This window comes from Electrona antarctica (genome assembly GCF_951216825.1).
Source record: "Electrona antarctica genome assembly, contig: scaffold_49, whole genome shotgun sequence".
Taxonomy (NCBI): Eukaryota; Metazoa; Chordata; class Actinopteri; order Myctophiformes; family Myctophidae; genus Electrona; species Electrona antarctica.
This window is the reverse complement of record NW_027638103.1, coordinates 389,032-415,151: the sequence shown is the minus strand read 5'-3', so window position 1 is coordinate 415,151 and position 26,120 is coordinate 389,032. Positions and strand designations below refer to the sequence as shown.

Sequence of the window (26,120 nt, the reverse complement as noted above, 5' to 3'; positions counted from 1 at the left end):
AGGGCCCAGGGGAGACATCCTGGGCTTTGACTTCCCTAGCTACCCGTACAGTCGTCTTCGGGCGGTCCAGCGCGAGGTGGACAAGTTCTGGAAGCGGTGGAGCCAGCTGGCGGGCCCTCATCTCTTCATCCGAGAGAAATGGCACGTTCCAGCACGGAACGTGGCCGTCGGCGACCTGGTGTGGGTCGCGGACCAGAATGCTCTACGAGGTCGATTCCGGATGGGTCGTGTCGTGGAGGTGAATCCAGATAACCAGGGTGTCGTCAGGGACGTAAAGGTGCGGACATGTCCAAGTCTGCCCATCAGTTGGTCGCAGGTGGTGAAAGACGTGGTGGCATGGCCATCCGTCATCCTCCATCGTGATGTGCGGCGGCTGGTTGTCCTAATCCCGGTTGAAGATCAGTGAATTAGACTAGAAAGACCTCTTGAGAAATACCCTAACGAACTCTTCCATATGCATGCTGCGCGAGTAAGACTAGTCAGTTGGGTATTTACTTGAGGCAGCTGGGTGATGAGGCATACTTGTCACTCAGTAAGGAGCAAAGCGGTGGTGCCTACCTCCTACAGTCAGATTGAGATCAAAATTAATTCAGTGCATGAAAGTAAACTAGGTTTATTATTTCATAAGTTCAACTGGTGAGTGCCATCCGGAGGCGTTCATCGATTAGAAGCATGATTGATATACTTATTTTTTATTTTTGTTTGAATGTTTTTGTTTGCAAATGATTGTGGGGAATCTATTTAGCCTACTGGGTTTATTTCAAACCGTAGCCTAAAAGTGGGAGGTGTCGAGTTTATTCCGTGAGTGGGATCATTATAATATTAAGTGCCGGCCCAGCTTATATTTGTAACTTCATGTTGTGTCATTTATGTATAGAGTGTTGGTGCTATTATGAAGTTCACTGCCTATACAGTAAATACTCTGTGTTATATAAGAACAGAGATCCTCTTATCAACCAATTGCAGTATATCTCAGGGATGTAGATATTAATACAGCTAATTGGGGGGTAAATGTGTTACCAATGTGTTACTAATACTATATACCAGGAATGCGAGTTCATACTAGGACAGGACATGGTATGGGGATAGGAAGTGTCGGGTGACAGAGGAAGGGGCGAGCTATACCAGGGGGCACGATGTGTTCGTTCATTCCTACAGAAACAATGTAGCAAACGGGATGACGCGTTTAATTATTACCTAAACGCCACAATCTCAGGTTCCTTTGTTGTAATGATCATCATGCTATTGTATTAGATCTAACACGGGCCAGACAAGGCAAATAAGGCTTTATACTGTACACAAGTGTAGTAGAAGTATGTTTGTACGTGTGTGAGTGTGTTATGAGATAATAGTAATAAAATGGCCAAAATCAAGTGATTGTTTACGGGCATTATTGCAACGTCGAGGCTATGTGTGTTTGAGTAATATTAATGTTACCTTGGTGTGTGTTAAATCACAGTTACCAGACCTGTTTGTTATAACCCCTTTGCGGAGGGTCTGAATCAGTAATTAAGCAAAGCTATGAAACAGCAAAGTTTAGTTATATCCGTACAGTGTCTGTTTCCTGTTTCTGCACAAGGAGGGCGAGTGTATTTCCAAACAGTTTTTTATACCCAGCACCCTAATCAAGGGAACTGGATTCAGCTGGAGGAGCACTTCCTGACCAGGGAACCTCCCGAGAGCGCTTCAAGTCAAGGGACTGGTTTCAGAAAGGGCCGTTCGTTCGTTCTCCTTCCATGCCACGAAAAGCCACATTCCTTTACGACTGTTGGTAGGGCGCTACCAACAGTCATTAAAGAAATGTGAATACCTAGACTCCTTCAAAACCGCTCTCAAAGAGCCCTTACAGGTGGCTGCAGTTCAGTGGCGTCTCTCCAGGGGGGCATTGGGGGGCTTTGCCCCCCCCCCCCCCCCCCCCCCCCCAGATTGGATGTTGTGCCCCTCCCGTCCAGATTGGACAGTAGTACCCTACCCTATGCCCTCCAGTCCAGATTGGCCAGTAGTACCCTACCCTATACCCTCCAGTCCAGATTGGCCAGTAGTACCCTACCCTATGCCCTCCAGTCCAGATTGGCCAGTAGTACCCTACCCTATACCCTCCAGTCCAGATTGGCCAGTAGTACCCTACCCTATACCCTCCAGTCCAGATTGGCCAGTAGTACCCTACCCTATACCCTCCAGTCCAGATTGGCCAGTAGTACCCTACCCTATGCCCTCCAGTCCAGATTGGCCAGTAGTACCCTACCCTATACCCTCCAGTCCAGATTGGCCAGTAGTACCCTACCCTATACCCTCCAGTCCAGATTGGCCAGTAGTACCCTACCCTATACCCTCCAGTCCAGATTGGCCAGTAGTACCCTACCCTATGCCCTCCAGTCCAGATTGGCCAGTAGTACCCTACCCTATACCCTCCAGTCCAGATTGGCCAGTAGTACCCTACCCTATGCCCTCCAGTCCAGATTGGCCAGTAGTACCCTACCCTATACCCTCCAGTCCAGATTGGCCAGTAGTACCCTACCCTATACCCTCCAGTCCAGATTGGCCAGTAGTACCCTACCCTATACCCTCCAGTCCAGATTGGCCAGTAGTACCCTACCCTATGCCCTCCAGTCCAGATTGGCCAGTAGTACCCTACCCTATACCCTCCAGTCCAGATTGGCCAGTAGTACCCTACCCTATACCCTCCAGTCCAGATTGGCCAGTAGTACCCTACCCTATACCCTCCAGTCCAGATTGGCCAGTAGTACCCTACCCTATGCCCTCCAGTCCAGATTGGCCAGTAGTACCCTACCCTATACCCTCCAGTCCAGATTGGCCAGTAGTACCCTACCCTATGCCCTCCAGTCCAGATTGGCCAGTAGTACCCTACCCTATACCCTCCAGTCCAGATTGGCCAGTAGTACCCTACCCTATACCCTCCAGTCCAGATTGGCCAGTAGTACCCTACCCTATACCCTCCAGTCCAGATTGGCCAGTAGTACCCTACCCTATGCCCTCCAGTCCAGATTGGCCAGTAGTACCCTACCCTATACCCTCCAGTCCAGATTGGCCAGTAGTACCCTACCCTATACCCTCCAGTCCAGATTGGCCAGTAGTACCCCACCCTATACCCTCCAGTCCAGATTGGCCAGTAGTACCCTACCCTATACCCTCCAGTCCAGATTGGCCAGTAGTACCCTACCCTATACCCTCCAGTCCAGATTGGCCAGTAGTACCCTACCCTATACCCTCCAGTCCAGATTGGCCAGTAGTACCCTACCCTATACCCTCCAGTCCAGATTGGCCAGTAGTACCCTACCCTATACCCTCCAGTCCAGATTGGCCAGTAGTACCCTACCCTATACCCTCCAGTCCAGATTGGCCAGTAGTACCCTACCCTACCTACCAGTAGTACCCTACCCTATACCCTCCAGTCCAGATTGGCCAGTAGTACCCTACCCTATACCCTCCAGTCCAGATTGGCCAGTAGTACCCTACCTACCAATAGTACCAGTAGTACCAGTGGTACCCTAACCCTACCGTACCAATATTTTAATATGTTTTACAAATGTTAAATCTTGAAGTAAAGTTCTCCAAGATTATTGTACATGTTCAAATTAATTAAGTTAATAGAAATACAAGGTAATATAGGCATGCAGAAGACATTATAATGCTCCACACATTTGTATTTCTTTGTTGTTAATTGTAGCCTTTTTCAACGCATCACTTTGTCAATAGGTGACTATTTGTTATACATATAGGGGGGGGTTGGGGGGGGGGGGGGGGGGGGGGCGGGGGGGCTGGAGACGGCACCGCTGTAGTTCAAATCTGGACCCGGTAAAAAGTCAGACCCCTCCCCCTGTTTACTGTAAATACTGTATTAATCCATTTTGGGCGGGAACCCCTTTTGGTGTTTTAAACATTATGTTATAATTTAGCAGACCTACAAGCTCGTAGCGCGAGCTTGTAGGTCTGCTATTTTTTTTAAATCGTTAAAATGTGGCGCAAATCATTGAATATATATTTCAGTGCGAACATTTTTAACTAAAATATTTGCTTCTGGGGGGGGGGGGGGTCCCTGGAACTACATATTTTCAGATGGGGGTCCGTGGCCCAATAGAGAGAATTCTGGGGGTCCTTGACATGAAAAAGGTTGAGCACCACTGACATAGAAACATCAGAAAAATGTTAGGATTTAGAAGGCTTTTTTTTTATCGACCTCAGTCCAAAACGGGTTAATCTTAACAGGTGGGGGGATTCAGATTTTTACGAGGGCCAGTTTCGAATTGCAGCCGACCGTAGGTGCCCTTTGAGAGTGGTTTTGAAGGAGTCAAGGGATTCGCATGTCTTAATGACTGTTGGTAGGGCGTTCCACATTTTGGTGGCATAGGAGCGAAAAGAATGTAGTCCCTTGTTTGTGCCGAATCTGGGTTGTACATGGTTCGTTGCACTCCCTCTGGTGTTGTGGGTGTGGACTTCGTTAACATTAAGGAAGTATCTAGACAGGTACATGGGTATCTTGGTGGAGTATCGAATCTTGCGGACCAGACCCATTGCAAGATGCTGTACTCTGTCGTTGACCCTAGCTAAGCCATTCCAGTCTGTCAAAGTGGGCAGGGGTGAGGTGGGTTCGGGGGGTGAGGCCAAGTAGGAGCCTGACCAGTTTGTTTTGGGAAGTCTATAGCCTAGTTTTAAGGGCCTTTGAGGTGCTGTGGTACCAGGAGGTGCATGCATAGTCAAAGAAACCTTGTACGAGGGCTCCTGTTAAGGTCTTCAAGGTGTTTGTGTTGACCAGTGAGGAGATCCTGTAAAGGAATCTTGTTCTTTGGTTGACTTTTTTGATTACGTTGGTGGCCATTTTATCACCGGAAAGATTAGCCTCCAGGATGGAACCTAGGTAGGTAATTTCATCTTTACGTGTGATAACACTCTAACCATGAAGCCATTTGCCTTGCTGAGATTACTATTAGATCCAAAGAGCATGGATTCAGTTTTTCCCAGGTGTAAAGATAGTTTGTTATCAGCGAGCCAGGTGCAGATTCTACCGAGTTCAGAGCTGAGCGCATTTTCAACCTGCAGTTTGTTCCTGTCCGAGACCAGCAGTGCCGAGTCATCTGCGAACAGGAACAAGTTGCAGTCACAAGCTGATGTCATGTCGTTTACATATATTAGGAACAGTAGAGTCCCTAGTATGCTTCCTTGTGGAACGCCACAGCTCACTGGGGAAGTGTGTGTGTGTGTGTGTGTGTGTGTGTGTGTGTGTGTGTGTGTGTGTGTGTGTGTGTGTGTGTGTGTGTGTGTGTGTGTGTGTGTGTGTGTGTGTGTGTGTGTGTGTGTGTGTGTGTGTGTGTGTGTGTGTGTGTGTGTGTGTGTGTGTGTGTGTGTGTGTGTGTGTGTGTGTGTGTGTGTGTGTGTGTGTGTGTGTGTGTGTGTGTGTGTGTGTGTGTGTGTGTGTGTGTGTGTGTGTGTGTGTGTGTGTGTGTGTGTGTGTGTGTGTGTGTGTGTGTGTGTGTGTGTGTGTGTGTGTGTGTGTGTGTGTGTGTGTGTGTGTGTGTGTGTGTGTGTGTGTGTGTGTGTGTGTGTGTGTGTGTGTGTGTGTGTGTGTGTGTGTGTGTGTGTGTGTGTGTGTGTGTGTGTGTGTGTGTGTGTGTGTGTGTGTGTGTGTGTGTGTGTGTGTGTGTGTGTGTGTGTGTGTGTGTGTGTGTGTGTGTGTGTGTGTGTGTGTGTGTGTGTGTGTGTGTGTGTGTGTGTGTGTGTGTGTGTGTGTGTGTGTGTGTGTGTGTGTGTGTGTGTGTGTGTGTGTGTGTGTGTGTGTGTGTGTGTGTGTGTGTGTGTGTGTGTGTGTGTGTGTGTGTGTGTGTGTGTGTGTGTGTGTGTGTGTGTGTGTGTGTGTGTGTGTGTGTGTGTGTGTGTGTGTGTGTGTGTGTGTGTGTGTTGATCCCGTTCTCATGGACGGATGATTTAGTGTCTGAACAACAGTAAGAAAACAGTCTTACACTGCCATCTAGTGACCAAACACAAGAATGACCTAAAAACTCTTTTCACATCACATCAAGGTACATCATGTATTATTCACCATCTGACCACCGTCATTTAGCCTCTCAGACCCATCTGAGCCACGGACCACCGTCTGATGACATTTAGCCTCTCAGACCCATTTGAGCCACGGACCACCGTCTGATGACATTTAGCCTCTCAGACCCATTTGAGCCACGGACCACCGTCTGATGACATTTAGCCTCTCAGACCCATTTGAGCCACGGACCACCGTCTGATGACATTTAGCCTCACAGACCCATTTGAGCCACGGACCACCTTTTGATGACATTTAGCCTCTCAGACCCATCTGAGCCACGGACCACCTTTTGATGACATTTAGCCTCTCAGACCCATTTGAGCCACGGACCACCGTCTGATGACATTTAGCCTCTCAGACCCATCTGAGCCACGGACCACCTTTTGATGACATTTAGCCTCTCAGACCCATCTGAGCCACGTACCACCGTTTGATGACATTTAGCCTCTCAGACCCATCTGAGCCACGGACCACTGTTTGATGACATTTAACCTCTCAGACCCATTTGAGCCACGGACCACCGTTTGATGACATTTAGCCTCTCAGACCCATTTGAGCCACGGACCACCTTTTGATGACATTTAGCCTCTCAGACCCATTTGAGCCACGGACCACCGTTTGATGACATTTAGCCTCTCAGACCCATTTGAGCCACGGACCACCGTTTGATGACATTTAGCCTCCCAGACCCATTTGAGCCACGGACCACCGTCTGATGACATTTAGCCTCCCAGACCCATTTGAGCCACGGACCACCGTTTGATGACATTTAGCCTCCCAGACCCATAAAGTCCACTCAGCCTCACCTGTACCGTTCACAGCCTCTGCCTCAGCCAAGCCACACCTGCCATTTGATTACTTAACCAGTCCACTTTCCACAGTCAGTTTGCACTCTTCAGACTCAGACAGACAGACACAGAGATCTCCATATATGGAAACAGACAGACAGACACAGAGATCTCCATATATGGACACAGACAGACCGTTAAAACGGGTATACTATGACAGCGGGTACTGCATGCTAGGTTCCCAACTTGCATCGTTCCCAAGTGGGCCGGTGGCCGACGGGACATTTATAAAGATGGCTTTACCCACGGCTCATTAGACGCCGTTACAATGCCTCAGGTAACCAAAAGAAACAGCCAAAAACATCACAGGAGGATCCATTAGCCGTTTGCTGACCTCCTGGTGACGACCCGGGTAATTTTCACCTTTAAAACAAAGAGCTGACTGAAAACACCTTGGCAAGGAGAGAACAGGTGGCAGTGAAAGAGTTAACTGATATAATGCACAGCATACACCTGATGCTACTTTATGTCTGATCTCAGGTTAATGAATATGTAGATTTATACCTCATTAATGTACGAATATGTAGATTTATACCTCATTAATGTATGAATATGTAGATTTATACCTCATTAATGTACGAATATGTAGATTTATACCTCATTAATGTATGAATATGTAGATGTATACCTCAATGTACGAATATGTAGATTTATACCTCATTAATGTACGAATATGGAGATTTATACCTAATTATTGTATGAATATGTAGATTTATACCTCAATGTACGAATATGGAGATTTATACCTCATTAATGTATGAATATGGAGCTTTATACCTCATTAATGTATGAATATGTAGATTTATACCATCATTTATACCATTCATCTCCTTCAAATGTGTTTCAAAATAGCAGATCAACAAACTCACAACCGTCTCAACCAATCTAGTAACACAGCCTGCCTGCATACTGCTCCTAGTGGACACTAGTTAACACTAGTTATCACTAGTTAACACTAGTTAACTAGACCCTCTGTGTTTGAACCAGTCATCGCCACAGGGAGCTTTTCCTGAGGCCCACCTATGCTCTCTATGGCATAGGCAGCTCCCAGCAGGATACGCTGGGACAATCTAGACGCAGCTGCGTCTGTGTGTGTGTGTGTGTGTGTGTGTGTGTGTGTGTGTGTGTGTGTGTGTGTGTGTGTGTGTGTGCGTGTGTGCGTGCGTGTCAATTTAACAAATATGCAGGCGATCAGAAATCAGAGTGATCGACGTTTGCGCTACTGTATGTCGTATTGAAATGGACCCAGACTTTATTTTTCTCCCTGGAAATAAAAACGTCTGGGTTTCCGAGGCTATGTTAGATTAGGCTAGACAGATCTCCACAAACCTCCACTCCACACATTGATAATTATGTATCATAAATGGCTCCACAAACCTCCACTCCACGCATTGATAATTATGTATCATAAATGACTCCACAAACCTCCACTCCACACATTGATAATTATGTATCATAAATGGCTCCACAAACCTCCACTCCACACATTGATAATTATGTATCATAAATGGCTCCACAAACCTCCACTCCACACATTGATTATGTATCATAAATGGCTCCACAAACCTCCACTCCACGCATTGATAATTATGTATCATAAATGGCTCCACAAACCTCCACTCCACGCATTGATAATTATGTATCATAAATGGCTCCACAAACCTCCACTCCACACATTGATAATTATGTATCATAAATGGCTCCACAAACCTCCACTCCACACATTGATAATTATGTATCATAAATGGCTCCACAAACCTCCACTCCACACATTGATAATTATGTATCATAAATGGCTCCACAAACCTCCACTCCACACATTGATAATTATGTATCATAAATGGCTCCACAAACCTCCACTCCACACATTGATAATTATGTATCATAAATGACTTTCCATCAAGACTGGTGATGATGATGATGTTTCGTATTCTTGTTTTTTATATACTTGATTATTGTATTCTATAATTTGACAGTTATCATACAGTCTTATTGTATTATTTCTGACGGGCGCTAGCCCCTCCCATGTCCAGCATTTGGCGTGTGTGCAATAACTTTGTCAACACAAACATTACATTCACATCCACAATGAAGACTGTCCAACACAAACATTACATCCACATCCACAATGAAGACTGTCCAACACAAACATTACATTCACATCCACAATGAAGACTGTCCAACACAAACATTACATTCACATCCACAATGAAGACTGTCCAACACAAACATTACATTCACATCCACAATGAAGACTGTCCAACACAAACATTACATTCACATCCACAATGAAGACTGTCAACACAAACATTACATTCACATCCACAATGAAGACTGTCCAACACAAACATTACATTCACATCCACAATGAAGACTGTCCAACATAAACATTACATTCACATCCACAATGAAGACTGTCCAACACAAACATTACATCCACATCCACAATGAAGACTGTCCAACACAAACATTACATTCACATCCACAATGAAGACTGTCCAACACAAACATTACATTCACATCCACAATGAAGGGGGATTTAAAGTGTTTGTGTAAACACACACACTGATGACGAAGGTGAGGACGCAGATTGTGATTGGTCGGGATGAGATGATGTACGATGATGAGATAGCGCCCCTCACTTCACACGGGTGTGATTTATACTGTAGGCCTATGTATTCTTTTGTGTAACAGATGTTCCTGTTACAGGCTGGGCCAAAGGTGTATTTTATTGTATGGTGTATTTTATTTCATGGTGTATTTTATTTTAAAGTCACCGTACCAACTTTGTGGTGTTCTAAAACATGTTACTGTAAATGGCTCTGTGGATTCATTGATGATCAGTGCCTAAATGATAAAACATGTTACTGTAAATGGCTCTGTGGATTCATTGCTCAGTGCCTAAATGATAAAACATGTTACTGTAAATGGCTCTGTGGATTCATTGCTCAGTGCCTAAATGATAAAACATGTTACTGTAAATGGCTGTGGATTCATTGCTCAGTGCCTAAATGATAAAACATGTTACTGTAAATGGCTCTGTGGATTCATTGCTCAGTGCCTAAATGATAAACTGAATTTAATAAACGGATTGTTGAAAGTCTGTCATGGTTCTGTTGTCGTGTATTTATTTATTATTCAAAGTGTTGTCACATGACAGTTTGGCCACAGCTCATGATACCCATGTTCCTGTCTGGATACTTCCTTAATGTTAACGAAGTCCACACCCACAACACCAGAGGGAGTGCAACGAACCATGTACAACCCAGATTCGGCACAAACAAGGGACTAAATTATTTTCGCTCCTATGCCACCAAAATGTGGAACGCCCTACCAACAGTCATTAAGACATGCGAATCCCTTGACTCCTTCAAAACCGCTCTCAAAGGGCACCTACGGACGGCTGCAATTCGAAACTGGCCCCCATAAAATCTGAATCCCCCCCCCACCGCCCCCCCCTTTTTCCCTCACTGTATATGTTTCTTTTCCCTTTTTACCTCCATTATGATGAATTCCTGTTCTGTTATTTGTCTATATAGAAGTGTCTATTTGTACGTCTGTACAGCCTTTGTATTGAGTTTGTGCTTGAAATGTACTGTAATTCTGCAAACTGTTAATAAATATTTCAATCAATCAATCAATCAATTGGTCATGGTGTTGTCACATGACAGTTTGGCCACAGCTCATTGGTCAGGGTTTGACATTAAGATGTAAAACTATGAAATGACGAAACAAGTGAGACTTAAACATCGCGACCCAGATTTGGCTCAAACAAGAGGTTGAGTTCGTTCTCCTCCCATGCCACGGAAATCCACATTCCTTTATGACTGTTGGTAGGGCGGTACCAACAGTCGTTAAAGAAATGTGAATACCTAGACTCCTTCAAAACCGCTCTCAAAGAGACCTTACAGGTGGCTGCAGTTCAATGGCGTCTCTATAGCGTGTGAAAACGTGTACGTCACCAAGAGGGGGGCGGCGTCTGAAAAGCTAGGGACGGCCCTCTCGTGGGCTTTAAATTCTAGCTCACATCACTCAGAATAGAGTGACGGTGGTATGTTTAGAAAGAAGAAAAAAACAACACTTTTTTTGTTGTTTTTCTTCTTTGTAATTATTTGTTTGGTCCAAAATATTGTGTTTGTTGTCATGAGTTGTCACGACTCGAGTTGGCTTTGTCCGCGGCGTAACCGTCTTTAAATAAATACTTTTTGAAATGTCTATGGGAAAAATGCATTGGGAATCATTTCCTGGGCCTGGCGTCGTCATGAAAGAGGGCGGGACTGTGACGCTCTATTGGGGGGCATTTCCCCCCCAGATTGGATTTTGTGCCCCTCCAGTCCAGATTGGCCAGATTGAATTTAAATCTATAAATTCTCCATGATTATTGTACATTAATTAATGTTAATTACAAGGTAATATATGCATGCAGAAGTATTTCTTTGTTTGTTGTTGGTGCTGCTGCATAATTGTAGCCTTTTCAACGCATCACTTTGTTAATAGGCGACTATTTGTTATACATATGTACTTGTGTGTGTGTGCGTGTGTGTGTGCGTGCGTGCGTGCGTGCGTCTTGCAACATGCAGTTCCTTGCAACCATTAGTTAGTTAATTAGTCACTGTGAGAGAGTGAGGTCTAGCCAATCAACACCAACTCTGGATTCCTGGATCGCTGCCCTCCACACTGTCCTCTCCAACACCAGGTTCTAGTTGCCCTCCACACTGTCCTCTCCAACACCAGGTTCTAGTTGCCCTCCACACTGTCCTCTCCAACACCAGGTTCTAGTTGCCCTCCACACTGTCCTCTCCAACACCAGGTTCTAGTTGCCCTCCACACTGTCCTCTCCAACACCAGGTTCTAGTTGTCCTCCACACTGTCCTCTCCAACACCAGGTTCTAGTTGCCCTCCACACTGTCCTCTCCAACACCAGGTTCTAGTTGCCCTCCACACAGTCCTCTCCAACACCAGGTTCCAGTTGTCCTCCACACTGTCCTCTCCAACACCAGGTTCTAGTTGCCCTCCACACAGTCCTCTCCAACACCAGGTTCTAGTTGTCCTCCACACTGTCCTCTCCAACACCAGGTTCTAGTTGTCCTCCACACTGTCCTCTCCAACACCAGGTTCTAGGTACAACATATTTTCAGATGTTGAAGACCAATGACATATATACATTTATACATACATAATACATTTTTGGGGGTCCTTGAAATGAAAATGTTTGAGAACGACTGACACAGAAACACAGGGTTTAACCCTGTGAGAACGACTGACATAGAAACATAGGGTTTAACCCTGTGAGAACGACTGACATAGAAACATAGGGTTTAACCCTGTGAGAACGACTGACACAGAAACATAGGGTTTAACCCTGTGAGAACGACTGACATAGAAACATAGGGTTTAACCCTGTGAGAACGACTGACATAGAAACATAGGGTTTAACCCTGTGAGAACGACTGACATAGAAACATAGGGTTTAACCCTGTGAGAACGACTGACACAGAAACATAGGGTTTAACCCTGTGAGAACGACTGACATAGAAACATAGGGTTTAACCCTGTGAGAACGACTGACATAGAAACATAGGGTTTAACCCTGTGAGAACGACTGACATAGAAACATAGGGTTTAACCCTGTGAGAACGACTGACATAGAAACATAGGGTTTAACCCTGTGAGAACGACTGACATAGAAACATAGGGTTTAACCCTGTGAGAACGACTGACATAGAAACATAGAGTTTAACCCTGTGAGAACGACTGACATAGAAACATAGGGTTTAACCCTGTGAGAACGACTGACACAGAAACATAGGGTTTAACACTGTGAGAACGACTGACACAGAAACATAGGGTTTAACCCTGTGAGAACGACTGACATAGAAACATAGGGTTTAACCCTGTGAGAACGACTGACATAGAAACATAGGGTTTAACCCTGTGAGAACGACTGACATAGAAACATAGGGTTTAACCCTGTGAGAACGACTGACATAGAAACATAGGGTTTAACCCTGTGAGAACGACTGACATAGAAACATAGGGTTTAACCCTGTGAGAACGACTGACACAGAAACATAGGGTTTAACCCTGTGAGAACGACTGACACAGAAACATAGGGTTTAACCCTGTGAGAACGACTGACATAGAAAGATAGGGTTTAACCCTGTGAGAACGACTGACACAGAAACATAGGGTTTAACCCTGTGAGAACGACTGACACAGAAACATAGGGTTTAACCCTGTGAGAACGACTGACACAGAAACATAGGGTTTAACCCTGTGAGAACGACTGACACAGAAACATAGGGTTTAACCCTGTGAGAACGACTGACACAGAAACATAGGGTTTAACCCTGTGAGAACGACTGACACAGAAACATAGGGTTTAACCCTGTGAGAACGACTGACACAGAAACATAGGGTTTAACCCTGTGAGAACGACTGACACAGAAACATAGGGTTTTTCAGAAAACTGTCAGACATTTGTAGAATCGTCCTCGGGTCTAAATGGGTTAATGGTCATGTGACTTCCTCTGGTCATGGTCATGTGACTTCCTCTGGTCATGGTCATGTGACTTCCTCTGGTCATGGTCATGTGACTTCCTCTGGTCATGGTCATGTGACTTCCTCTGGTCATGGTCATGTGACTTCCTCTGGTCATGGTCATGTGACTTCCTCTGGTCATGGTCATGTGACTTCCTCTGGTCATGGTCATGTGACTTCCTCTGGTCATGGTCATGTGACTTCCTCTGGTCATGGTCATGTGACTTCCTCTGGTCATGGTCATGTGACTTCCTCTGGTCATGGTCATGTGACTTCCTCTGGTCATGGTCATGTGACTTCCTCTGGTCATGGTCATGTGACTTCCTCTGGTCATGGTCATGTGACTTCCTCTGGTCATGGTCATGTGACTTCCTCTGGTCATGGTCATGTGACTTCCTCTGGTCATGGTCATGTGACTTCCTCTGCCACCTCTTCTTATTTTTTCCATCAGAAAAAAAGAACAACCTCCAACACTTCCTCTTTCCTCTAAAGCACTTCCTCTTAATTCCCTCTACAGCAGTGGGTTGTCCAACCAGTGGTCCCTCAGGGACCACCAGTGGTCCCTGAGGGGGTTCCAGGTGGTCCCCAGTGGTCCGGGGACCACCGGTGGTCCCTGAGGGGGTTCCAGGTGGTCCCTGAGGGGGTTCCAGGTAGTCCCCATGCAGCTAATGGTCCTTGAGGGGGTTCCAGGTGGTCCCCATGTGGTCTGGGGGTCCCCAGTGGTCCGGGGACTACCAGCTAAATGACGGAGAGCTGGTAACCAAATGGACCCTTTATACTGTATAGCTCTTTAACTCTTGAGAGTTGAAGATAAAATTAAACCAAATGGACTCCAGAGTTAAACGTCTGCATTATGTAATAATTTACAAGAAGTCTACACAATTAGAGAATGTAGAGGAATTATTTTGATCAACGTTTGCCCGTTATCTCGTGTCTCTGACGCGCTGATTGGTTGACGTGCAGAGAGGGGGTGTGTCTCTGACGTGCTGATTGGTTGACGTGCAGAGAGGGCGTGTGTCTCTATAGGGTTATAGGGGTGGGTATAGCGTTTAGGCTTCATGTTGACTCTGTCAGCTGATGTTGAAGGATCGACACCTCTCTCTCTACGCTCGCTCTGCCTCCACCTCTCCTCTGACCAGAACCTCCTCTCCTCTCCATCCTCCTCACATTCGACCGGAACACGTCACATGGAGACTGCGTTCGTTGTGCTGCTGATGACGACGGCTGGACTGTCTCATGGTGAGAAGATGATTCATACACTGTTTTTAACACATTGTTCACATTCACTATAGAGGGCGTTCAACGTGCATTAAGTCAGTGGCAAAGTGACTTTAACATTGTTTCATGGAATCAGATAGGACTTGTATGTATGTATGTATGTATGTATGTATGTATGTATGTATGTATGTACAATATGGGCTGTCAAGGCCATAAAGTAGCTTTTCTTTTTGCCACTCAGTAGGCCTGCGTTCTTGCGTAACATCCTGGTATGATGTCACAGGCATATCTATTATATCTGCCAGTCATATTCATGTTCCCTTTTATATGGACCAGTGTTGTTGTTGACAGCAACATTTGACTTTAGTTTTAGTCATAGTCTCTTGAATAGTTTTTGTTAAATAAATGTATAATTACCAAAGCAAAGCAAAGTTACTATATTTACCCAGGGTAACTGGACTAAGCATCAGATACTTGTTTACAGCCAGGCCCTGCTCATAGAACATTTCATGGTAGTGGTTCAATGCCTTGCTCAAGGGCACTTCAGCGGTGGTAATTTTAACGTGCCGGTCCGGGGATACGAACTGGCGACCTTCCGGTATCAAGACCGCTCCGCAAACCGTTCGGCCACCGCTGCCACTGCACGGCCACCCTAATTAATAATGTTAATAAGGACTGTATTCATTCGATAGCAGAGCTGAAACTCCGGAACTATAAAAATACTTTTAAAGTAATCAGATTACAATTGGTGCTCAAACATAAAACCCCAGGCAGGGGGAGCATTTAAAATGCAATTTACCAAAATGGTTATAAAACCTTTTAAAACAAGTAAATATTAAACTTTAATGTTATAATGTTAAACCTATATTAATAACTTTAATGTTATAATGTTAAACCTATATTAATAACTTTAATGTTATAATGTTAAACCTATATTAATAACTTTAATGTTATAATGTTAAACCTATATTAATAACTTTTAGATTGTTAAGTTTAAGAATTAGCTGATCAATATATATATATATAATACTTTAAGTAAAATACTTTTAGAAAAATACCTTTAAATACCAAAGATGAATAAATGAATCCACGAAAGAAAGGATTGTCCAGTCAGGACAGGGCCGGATCTACCATATGGGCACTTTGGGCACGTTCCCAGGGGCCCTTGTGCCCCTGGGCACAGACAATTTCCCTGCTAATCCGAATGAAATAAATGGTGGGGGGGGGGGGGTAGGCGACCGGAAATAGGCCAATATAACGGCATAAAACCACCCCAAAACGGCTCAAAACAGGAAAAAAAAAGTTGCGTGTGCGATATGCGCTCGCACAAAGATTTACATGTGCATGTGAAGGGGGGGGCCCTTCGAGCTTCAGTGCCCAGGGGCCCTGAGAGGTGTTAATCAGGCCCTGAGTCAGGAGCATATCATGTTTCAGTTCACTTTAGTTCGGAGACCACAAAGAATGAACCCACATACCAGCCAAATTACAAAAAGTCTCTCTCCGTGTCACCAAATGGACACGGTCAATATAGCATTTTAATCAAGATTGGGAAAACGTAATGTTTAGGGGGAGACATGAAGACTGCCTTGCTCCAAGGTCAAACAACAGTTCTCACAGATACCAATGTAATCTGTGGCAAACGGGACTATTCTTTATCTAATTTATCTACATGTTGGGACAGAAGTGAGATGTAACTCAGTGTGACCTGAGGCACATGAAAAATATAGGACATGGGGTATATGATTAAGACATAGGGAACATGTAATACGACATCCACAAACAATTAATGTCTTAATAATTCAAAATTATCCATCCGTTTTCATTTTAGCTTTAGTCACATTTCAGTCACCTGGAATGTTCTAGCGTTAGTCGAGTTTCAGTCGACTAAATGTCATAAGATTTTAGTCCACTAAATCTACAGTTGATTTAGTCGACTAAAATGAGTTTCGGCGGGCCTTGATTCATTCATTGTCGTAATGACTGATTTTACACTTGCTGAAAATAGCTGATCTACAATCTCACAACGCGTCGCAACGCGCTGTGAGATTGTAGAAAAAAGAAAAAATAGCAAAAGTAGCAGATCTACAAGCTCAGCAAAAAAATAACACTCGCGTGAAGTGATGAGCGCCTTCTGTCATTTCCACGGCCGTACCGTCTAAAAAGTCCATTTCCTTCTTGTGCTTTAGTGGTGTGGCTGACGGAGGGTCCATAGTAGACGTAGAAAGGTAGACGCCCCCTTTCAGTCTGACACAATGGTGCATTTATGTAGCGCCTTTATCCAAGGCACTTTACATAGATGGTGCATTACATTCACCCATTCACACACACATTCATACACCTTTACATAGATGGTGCATTACATTCACCCATTCATACACACATTCATACACCTTTACATAGATGGTGCATTACATTCACCCATTCACACACACATTCACACACCTTTACATAGATTGTGCATTACATTCACCCATTCACACACACATTCATACACCTTTACATAGATTGTGCATTACATTCACCCATTCACACACACATTCATACACCTTTACATAGATGGTGCATTACATTCACCCATTCACACACACATTCACACACCTTTACATAGATGGTGCATTACATTCACCCATTCACACACACATTCACACACCTTTACATAGATGGTGCATCACATTCACCCATTCACACACACATTCACACACCTTTACATAGATGGTGCATTACATTCACCCATTCACACACACATTCACACACCTTTACATAGATGGTGCATTACATTCACCCATTCACACACACATTCACACACCTTTACATAGATGGTGCATTACATTCACCCATTCATACACACATTCACACACCTTTACATAGATGGTGCATTACATTCACCCATTCATACACACATTCACACACCTTTACATAGATGGTGCATTACATTCACCCATTCACACACACATTCACACACCTTTACATAGATGGTGCATTACATTCACCCATTCATACACACATCTTTACATAGATGGTGCATTACATTCACCCATTCACACACACATTCACACACCTTTACATAGATGGTGCATTACATTCACCCATTCATACACACATTCACACACCTTTACATAGATGGTGCATTACATTCACCCATTCATACACACATTCACACACCTTTACATAGATGGTGCATTACATTCACCCATTCATACACACATTCACACACCTTTACATAGATGGTGCATTACATTCACCCATTCACACACACATTCACACACCTTTACATAGATGGTGCATTACATTCACCCATTCACACACACATTCACACACCTTTACATAGATGGTGCATTACATTCACCCATTCACACACACATTCACACACCTTTACATAGATGGTGCATTACATTCACCCATTCACACACACATTCACACACCTTTACATAGATGGTGCATTACATTCACCCATTCACACACACATTCACACACCTTTACATAGATGGTGCATTACATTCACCCATTCACACACACATTCACACACCTTTACATAGATGGTGCATTACATTCACCCATTCACACACACATTCACACACCTTTACATAGATGGTGCATTACATTCACCCATTCACACACACATTCACACACCTTTACATAGATGGTGCATTACATTCACCCATTCACACACACATTCACACACCTTTACATAGATGGTGCATTACATTCACCCATTCACACACACATTCACACACCTTTACATAGATGGTGCATTACATTCACCCATTCACACACGCATTCACACACCTTTACATAGATGGTGCATTACATTCACCCATTCACACACGCATTCACACACCTTTACATAGATGGTGCATTACATTCACCCATTCACACACACATTCACACACCTTTACATAGATTGTGCATTACATTCACCCATTCACACACACATTCACACACCTTTACATAGATTGTGCATTACATTCACCCATTCACACACGCATTCACACACCTTTACATAGATTGTGCATTACATTCACCCATTCACACACGCATTCACACACCTTTACATAGATTGTGCATTACATTCACCCATTCACACACGCATTCACACACCTTTACATAGATTGTGCATTACATTCACCCATTCACACACGCATTCACACACATTCACACACCTTTACATAGATTGTGCATTACATTCACCCATTCACACACGCATTCACACACCTTTACATAGATTGTGCATTACATTCACCCATTCACACACGCATTCACACACATTCACACACCTTTACATAGATTGTGCATTACATTCACCCATTCACACACGCATTCACACACATTCACACACCTTTACATAGATTGTGCATTACATTCACCCATTCACACACGCATTCACACACCTTTACATAGATTGTGCATTGCATTCACCCATTCACACACGCATTCACACACATTCACACACCTTTACATAGATTGTGCATTACATTCACCCATTCACACACATTCACACACCGATGGCAGCGGAAACCATGCAAGGCACCAACCAGCACATCAGGAGCAATCAGGGGTTCAGAGTCTTGCTCAAGGACACTTCGACGCTGACTCTGGGGGAGCCCACAGGAATCGAACCGGGAACCTTGTGGTTACCATCCGGCCACTCTACCGCTGGGCCATATGTGTCAAATTGACACAATCTAAACAGTGCAACTGTTTTAATTCAGCTCGGTCATATGTGCCTACTTGCGTGTGCTACTGTCATTAGTCCTACAACTACAACCTATGTCAAACCCTCACCCTAAACCTAACCTCCCACGGAGCAGCACACCTAAACCTAACCTCCCACGGGGCAGCACACCTAAACCTAACCTCCCACAGGGCAGCACACCTAAACCTAACCTCCCACGGGGCAACACACCTAAACCTAACCTCCCACGGGGCAGCACACCTAAACCTAACCTCCCACGGGGCAGCACACCTAAACCTAACCTCCCACGGGGCAGCACACCTAAACCTAACCTCCCACGGGGCAGCACACCTAAACCTAACCTCCCACGGGGCAGCACACCTAAACCTAACCTCCCACGGGGCAGCACACCTAAACCTAACCTCCCACGGGGCAGCACACCTAAACCTAACCTCCCACAGGGCAGCACACCTAAACCTAACCTCCCACGGGGCAGCACACCTAACCCTAACCTCCCACGGGGCAGCACACCTAAACCTAACCTCCCACGGGGCAGCACACCTAAACCTAACCTCCCACGGGGCAGCACACCTAACCCTAACCTCCCACGGGGCAGCACACCTAAACCTAACCTCCCACGGGGCAGCACACCCAAACCTAACCTCCCACGGGGCAGCACACCTAAACCTAACCTCCCACGGGGCAGCACACCTAAACCTAACCTCCCACGGGGCAGCACACCTAAACCTAACCTCCCACGGGGCAGCACACCTAAACCTAACCTCCCACGGGGCAGCACACCTAAACCTAACCTCCCACGGGGCAGCACACCTAAACCTAACCTTAACCCATGTCTAACCAATGACTAGTCTAAACTAAGTATGCACCCCTTCTAGTCTAGCCTCGGTCCCAGGCTCACTTAACTGCGAAAAAGAAGAGCCTGGTCACAACCTAAGGCAGAGAAGCTATCGAAAGGCGGGACTTCCGCCGTGTAACCCCCCCCGGAAGTTAACGTTTTTTGACCAATCGCAGCGTTGTGTTCCCGAAAATGTATTCCCGCTGAAATGATCATTGGGTGGGGACTAGTAAACACAGCCGCACCGCGTGACGTAGTTATCTTACACGCAACACTTCCGCCACTTCCGCTGATAGTCTTTTCAGCGTAGGTCTTGGCCAGGGTGCTTCTAGTCTGAATTGTGTTTAACCCATTTTGGGCGGGAACCCCTTTTGGTGTTAGCATCATGTTATGCTTTAGCTATTGAAAAATAGCAGATCTACAAGCTCATCTATGAGCTTGTAGGTCTGCTATTTTTGAAAAATCGAAGAACCACTGACATAGAAACATAGCTTTTTCATAAAACTGTCAGGATGTAGAAGACATTTTTAGAATCTGATCTCAGGTCTGGGTTAATCAATCATTTTTGAGCGCCTCCTATAACCAGCTATAAGCTATTCATGTGAACTTCGTCTTACACAAGCATTAAATTCCCATTGACAATGAATGGAGGGATTTTACGTCAGTCTCTGAGCTAATAGACGTGTTGGGTCACCATGACACATTCCCAGAAGAGAGCCCCTCACTTCACACAGGTGTGATTTTTAATTTGTTCACACCGGGTTAGTTCAGCATCTTTAAGGTGCTTTTTTTGTGAAGTTGTGAAACAACAGCCAACTAGAACCCATTGTTCTAACAATGAAACAACAGCCAATATAGAATCTATTGTTCTAACAATGAAACAACAGCCAATATAGAATCTATTGTTCTAACAATGAAACAACAGCCAATATAGAATCTATTGTTCTAACAATTAAACATCAGCCAATATAGAATCTATTGTTCTAACAATGAAACAACAGCCAGTATAGAACCTATTGTTCTAACAATTAAACAACAGCCAATATAGAATCTATTGTTCTAACAATGAAACAACAGCCAATATAGAACCTATTGTTCTAACAATGAAACAACAACCACTATAGAATCTATTGTTCTAACAATGAAACATCAGCCAATATAGAATCTATTGTTCTAACAATTAAACATCAGCCAATATAGAATCTATTGTTCTAACAATGAAACAACAGCCAATATAGAACCTATTGTTCTAACAATTAAACAACAGCCAATATAGAATCTATTGTTCTAACAATTAAACAACAGCCAATATAGAACCTATTGTTCTAACAATGAAACAACAGCCACTATAGAATCTATTGTTCTAACAATTAAACAACAGCCAATATAGAATCTATTGTTCTAACAATTAAACATCAGCCAATATAGAATCTATTGTTCTAACAATGAAACAACAGCCAATATAGAACCTATTGTTCTAACAATTAAACAACAGCCAATATAGAATCTATTGTTCTAACAATTAAACAACAGCCAATATAGAACCTATTGTTCTAACAATGAAACAACAGCCAATATAGAACCTATTGTTCTAACAATGAAACAACAGCCAATATAGAACCTATTGTTCTAACAATTAAACAACAGCCAATATATAATCTATTGTTCTAACAATTAAACAACAGCCAATATAGAACCTATTGTTCTAACAATGAAACAACAGCCACTATAGAATATATTGTTCTAACAATTAAACAACAGCCAATATAGAACCTAATGTTCTAACAATGAAACAACAGCCAATATAGAACCTATTGTTCTAACAATGAAACAACAGCCAACTAGAACCCATTGTTCTAACAATGAAACAACAGCCAATATAGAATCTATTGTTCTAACAATGAAACATTAATTTGTGATGTTATGATTATTTATTTCTCGCTTGTTTCATAATTATGTGTCTTCAGGTCTACAGAGCCACTGTGATATTTATTTATTGATCTGTCTGTCTGTCTGTCTGTCCGTCCGTCCGTCCGTCCGTCCGTCCGTCCGTCCGTCCGTCCGTCCGTCCGTCCGTCCGTCCGTCCTCAGGTCTCCAGAGCCCCTGTGATGACAGAATGGAACTCAGTGTTTCGGAGCTGTGGGAGGAACCGTTGATCTGCGACTGCTGGACAGGATTGAGACGGGACTTGAATACACATGGATTAAAGATGAAACTATATATTTTACTACTATATTTCACTTTAAAAAGAGGTTTAGGCCTGCAATTAAATACCAAAACAGATCCTACTTTGATGGCAGTAGTGGAACATTTGGGATGAGTGACATCACAAGGAGTGATGAAGGTCAATATGTTCTTGAGATCTTTGACACCTCAGGAAACCTCCTTCAAACTAAACATCTCCGTCTGTCTGTTCAAGGTAACGTTTTACTTAAAAAATCACACCCGTGTGAAGTAGTGTTGTTTTTGGCAGCAAATTTCGATTTTAGTTTAGTCATAGTCTTTGGACTGAAACTTCATTTAGTTTTAGTCACATTTTAGTCACCTGGAATGTCTTAGTGTTAGTCTAATTTTAGTTGACTAAATATCATAAGATTTTAGTCGACTATATCTACAGTTGATTTAGTCGACTAAAATGTATTTTGGCGGGCCTTGATGCCGTCGTAATGAGTGTTTTTACACATGCTGCAAATAGCCGATCTACAAGCTCACAACGCGTCGCAACGCGACGCGTTGTGAGCTTGTAGATCAAGTGTAAAATGCAACCAAGTGTAAAATGATTTATACTGGATCTCTTGTCCACTAGTCCCTTCCTAACATTTTAGTCTAGTTTTTATTTGTCGACGAAATTGTCAGTATATTTAGTCTTAGTTTTAGTCATCATAGCTTAGTTTTCATTTAGTTTCCATTTGTTTTTGTTAGTGAAAAAAGGTAGTCGACGAACATTTTTTGTCTTAGTTTTAGTCGACGAAAACAACACTGGTGTGAAGTGAGGGGCGCTAATATATTAAAGTCTAACTCATGTTGATTAGGTGATGTAATGGTGATGTGCAACCACAAACATTAAATTCTCTTTATTGTTAATGGCATTTAATGTTTGTGTTATAGGGGACAAGATGGCGTAAAATGGACATGAGTGAAACAATCGTCAGTGTTAAAGTTTAACCCATTCAGGACGGGAACCCCTCTTGGTGTTTTAAGCATTTTGTTATAGTTTATAGCTATTGAAAAATAGCAGATCTACATGGTCATAGCGCATATTTTTGAGAAATAGTGAAAATGTGGTGCAAATCTTTGAATATATATTCTTTCAGAGCGAACGTTTTTAACTCAAATCTTTGCTTCTGGGGGGGGGGGGGGGTGGTCCCTGGAACAACATATTGTCAGATGGGGGTCCGCGGCCAAATACAGATAATTCCTGGGGGTCCTTGACATGAAAAAAGTTGAGCACCACTGATATAGAAACATGGGTTTAACCCTGTGAGAACCACTGATATAGAAACATGGGTTTTTCAGAAAACTGTGAGGATTTAGAAGACATTTGTGTCATTTTTTGAATGGGTTAAACTAATATCTTGTCTTGTCCTCCAGCTCCGGTGTCTCGTCCCAAGCTGTCCTCTGAGTGTCTGTCCCAAGGCCAGAGGAGGCTGTCCTGCTCCGGTGCCGGGGACAGTGTCCAGTACAGCGTCACTCTGACACAGGGTCTGTCTGGACTGCTGGCCTGTGGCGTCAACAACAGTGTTAGGGTCAGGGTCTGGGTCTGTCTGGACTGCTGGCCTGTGGCGTCAACAACAGTGTTAGGGTCAGGGTCTGGGTCTGTCTGGACTGCTGGCCTGTGGCGTCAACAACAGTGTTAGGGTCAGGGTCTGGGTCTGTCTGGACTGCTGGCCTGTGGCGTCAACAACAGTGTTAGGGTCAGGGTCTGGGTCTGTCTGGACTGCTGGCCTGTGGCGTCAACAACAGTGTTAGGGTCAGGGTCTGGGTCTGTCTGGACTGCTGGCCTGTGGCGTCAACAACAGTGTTAGGGTCAGGGTCTGTCTGGACTGCTGGCCTGTGGCGTCAACAACAGTGTTAGGGTCAGGGTCTGGGTCTGTCTGGACTGCTGGCCTGTGGCGTCAACAACAGTGTTAGCCGTGATTCTTCTGCTGAGGACATCAAACCATGTCCAGGTGAGACTGAACATGATGGTAAATAAAAGTGATGCTGATGAACATGACATAATACCATTATTATAACTGAAAAACATCGCTAGGATGCAACTGGGACATATCCTCAGTGATGTATCCTGAGGTCAACGGGGTTTCGGGTCTCTCAAACATCATACCCCTCATTCAGGCGACCCAGCCGGGGTGATCAAGTCCTGACTTACGTCCCAGTAGCTACCCTCGATCAGTCCCATTAGGGAAAGACCCAGGGCCACACAATCCGTTGCTCCGGAACTTACTCTGCCAGGACTGGGAGAACCCGAATCTGGCGCGTGGAAGGACTAGGCTCTGTGGGTTATTAACTGTAGCTGCAAGCAGCTATAAGACTGTAATTATACACAATGAGCTTTATAAATAGGGATGGAGTTCGATAACCGATACCCGAAAAAACCCGATAACAAGCTTATTGAGTACCTGTTATCAATATACGCTTTGGGCTTATCAAGCCTGTTATGGAGCAGAGCGGCCCATGACGTCATGTTGAAACAATCAAGACAAGAGGCGATCAATAAATACATTTAATCATACACGCTGCCACAAACATGTGGGTCTAAAAGTGTATTGATACCTGCCTACCAGCACTGTCCGGGGAAACAACATTTGACGGTACACATATTAACCAGTTAACAGTTTCTATAATATAATTTTATTGGTAAAAAGGTCCATTTCCTTCCGTCTGTTAGAAAAGTTCTGTATTTGAAGGTCCTAGTAAAAGATACTGGTTCTGTTCAGAATGTATTGCCTCCCGTCTTCCCTCAAAATAATTCCTAATGCTGGACAGTGAGCTCGATAAGAACCGCCTCGATAAGAACCCGCCTCGATAAGAACCCGCCTCGATAAGAACCGCCTCGATAAGAACCGCCTCGATAAGAACCGCCTCGATAAGAACCCGCCTCGATAAGAACCGCCTCGATAAGAACCGCCTCGATAAGAACCCGCCTCGATAAGAACCGCCTCGATAAGAACCGCCTCGATAAGAACTGCCTCGATAAGAACCGCCTCGATAAGAACCGCCTCGATAAGAACCCGCCTCGATAAGAACCCGCCTCGATAAGAACCGCCTCGATAAGAACCGCCTCGATAAGCCTGATCCATAAGGTGATCCTTATCAATACAAATCACACCCGTGTGAACTGAGTGGTGCAACTGTTCACACACTACGTCACACACTAACCATAGCAACCATGCTCATCTGTACGTGGCCCCACGTACAGGTACACACATACATATATACATAGATACAGACAACGTTGGTTATTGGAGTGGTTTGCACCACTCAAAAATTAACGAGCTACATCCTAAACAATCCTTTTTTGACGTCCGAAAAAGTGGATCGAGCAAATCATAAAATGTAGCCTACTCATCGGGAGATCTAGATCAGTGATGCCCAAACGTTTTCGTGTCAAGGACCCCCAAATGAACATTTATTAGGCCACGGACCCCCCATTTGAAAACAAATGCCAGTGACCCCCGATAAGGGAGGATTTTTACGGCTCTAGCAGTGATTACGAAACATATTAATTTCATGGACCCCCCAGTTTCACACGCATTAGGCTACGGACCCCCGATTTAATGGCATTTCTATCTCTGGTACCCCAATTTATATTGTAAAACCACTGTTAATTTAACTCTGAGAGTGTACAAATTGTCAGAGAGTGTACATTTGTACACTCTCTGATTTACAGACCAATAAGGGTCCATTTGGTTACAAATGATCATTTAGCT

At 44.2% G+C, this 26,120-nt stretch overlaps 1 protein-coding gene across 1 annotated transcript in view; it reads left to right on the top strand.

Annotated features, from left to right (window-relative positions):
- Positions 1-26,120, top strand: part of LOC306918390 (uncharacterized protein) — a gene marked incomplete at both ends in the record, with an annotated part of 91,113 nt that overhangs the window by 61,526 nt on the left and 3,467 nt on the right. The window contains 2 exons of the mRNA XM_079531289.1: positions 23,782-23,936; positions 24,266-24,359. Coding sequence (XP_079387415.1) covers positions 23,782-23,936; positions 24,266-24,359 — 249 coding nt within the window. The remainder of the gene's footprint in view (positions 1-23,781; positions 23,937-24,265; positions 24,360-26,120) is intronic.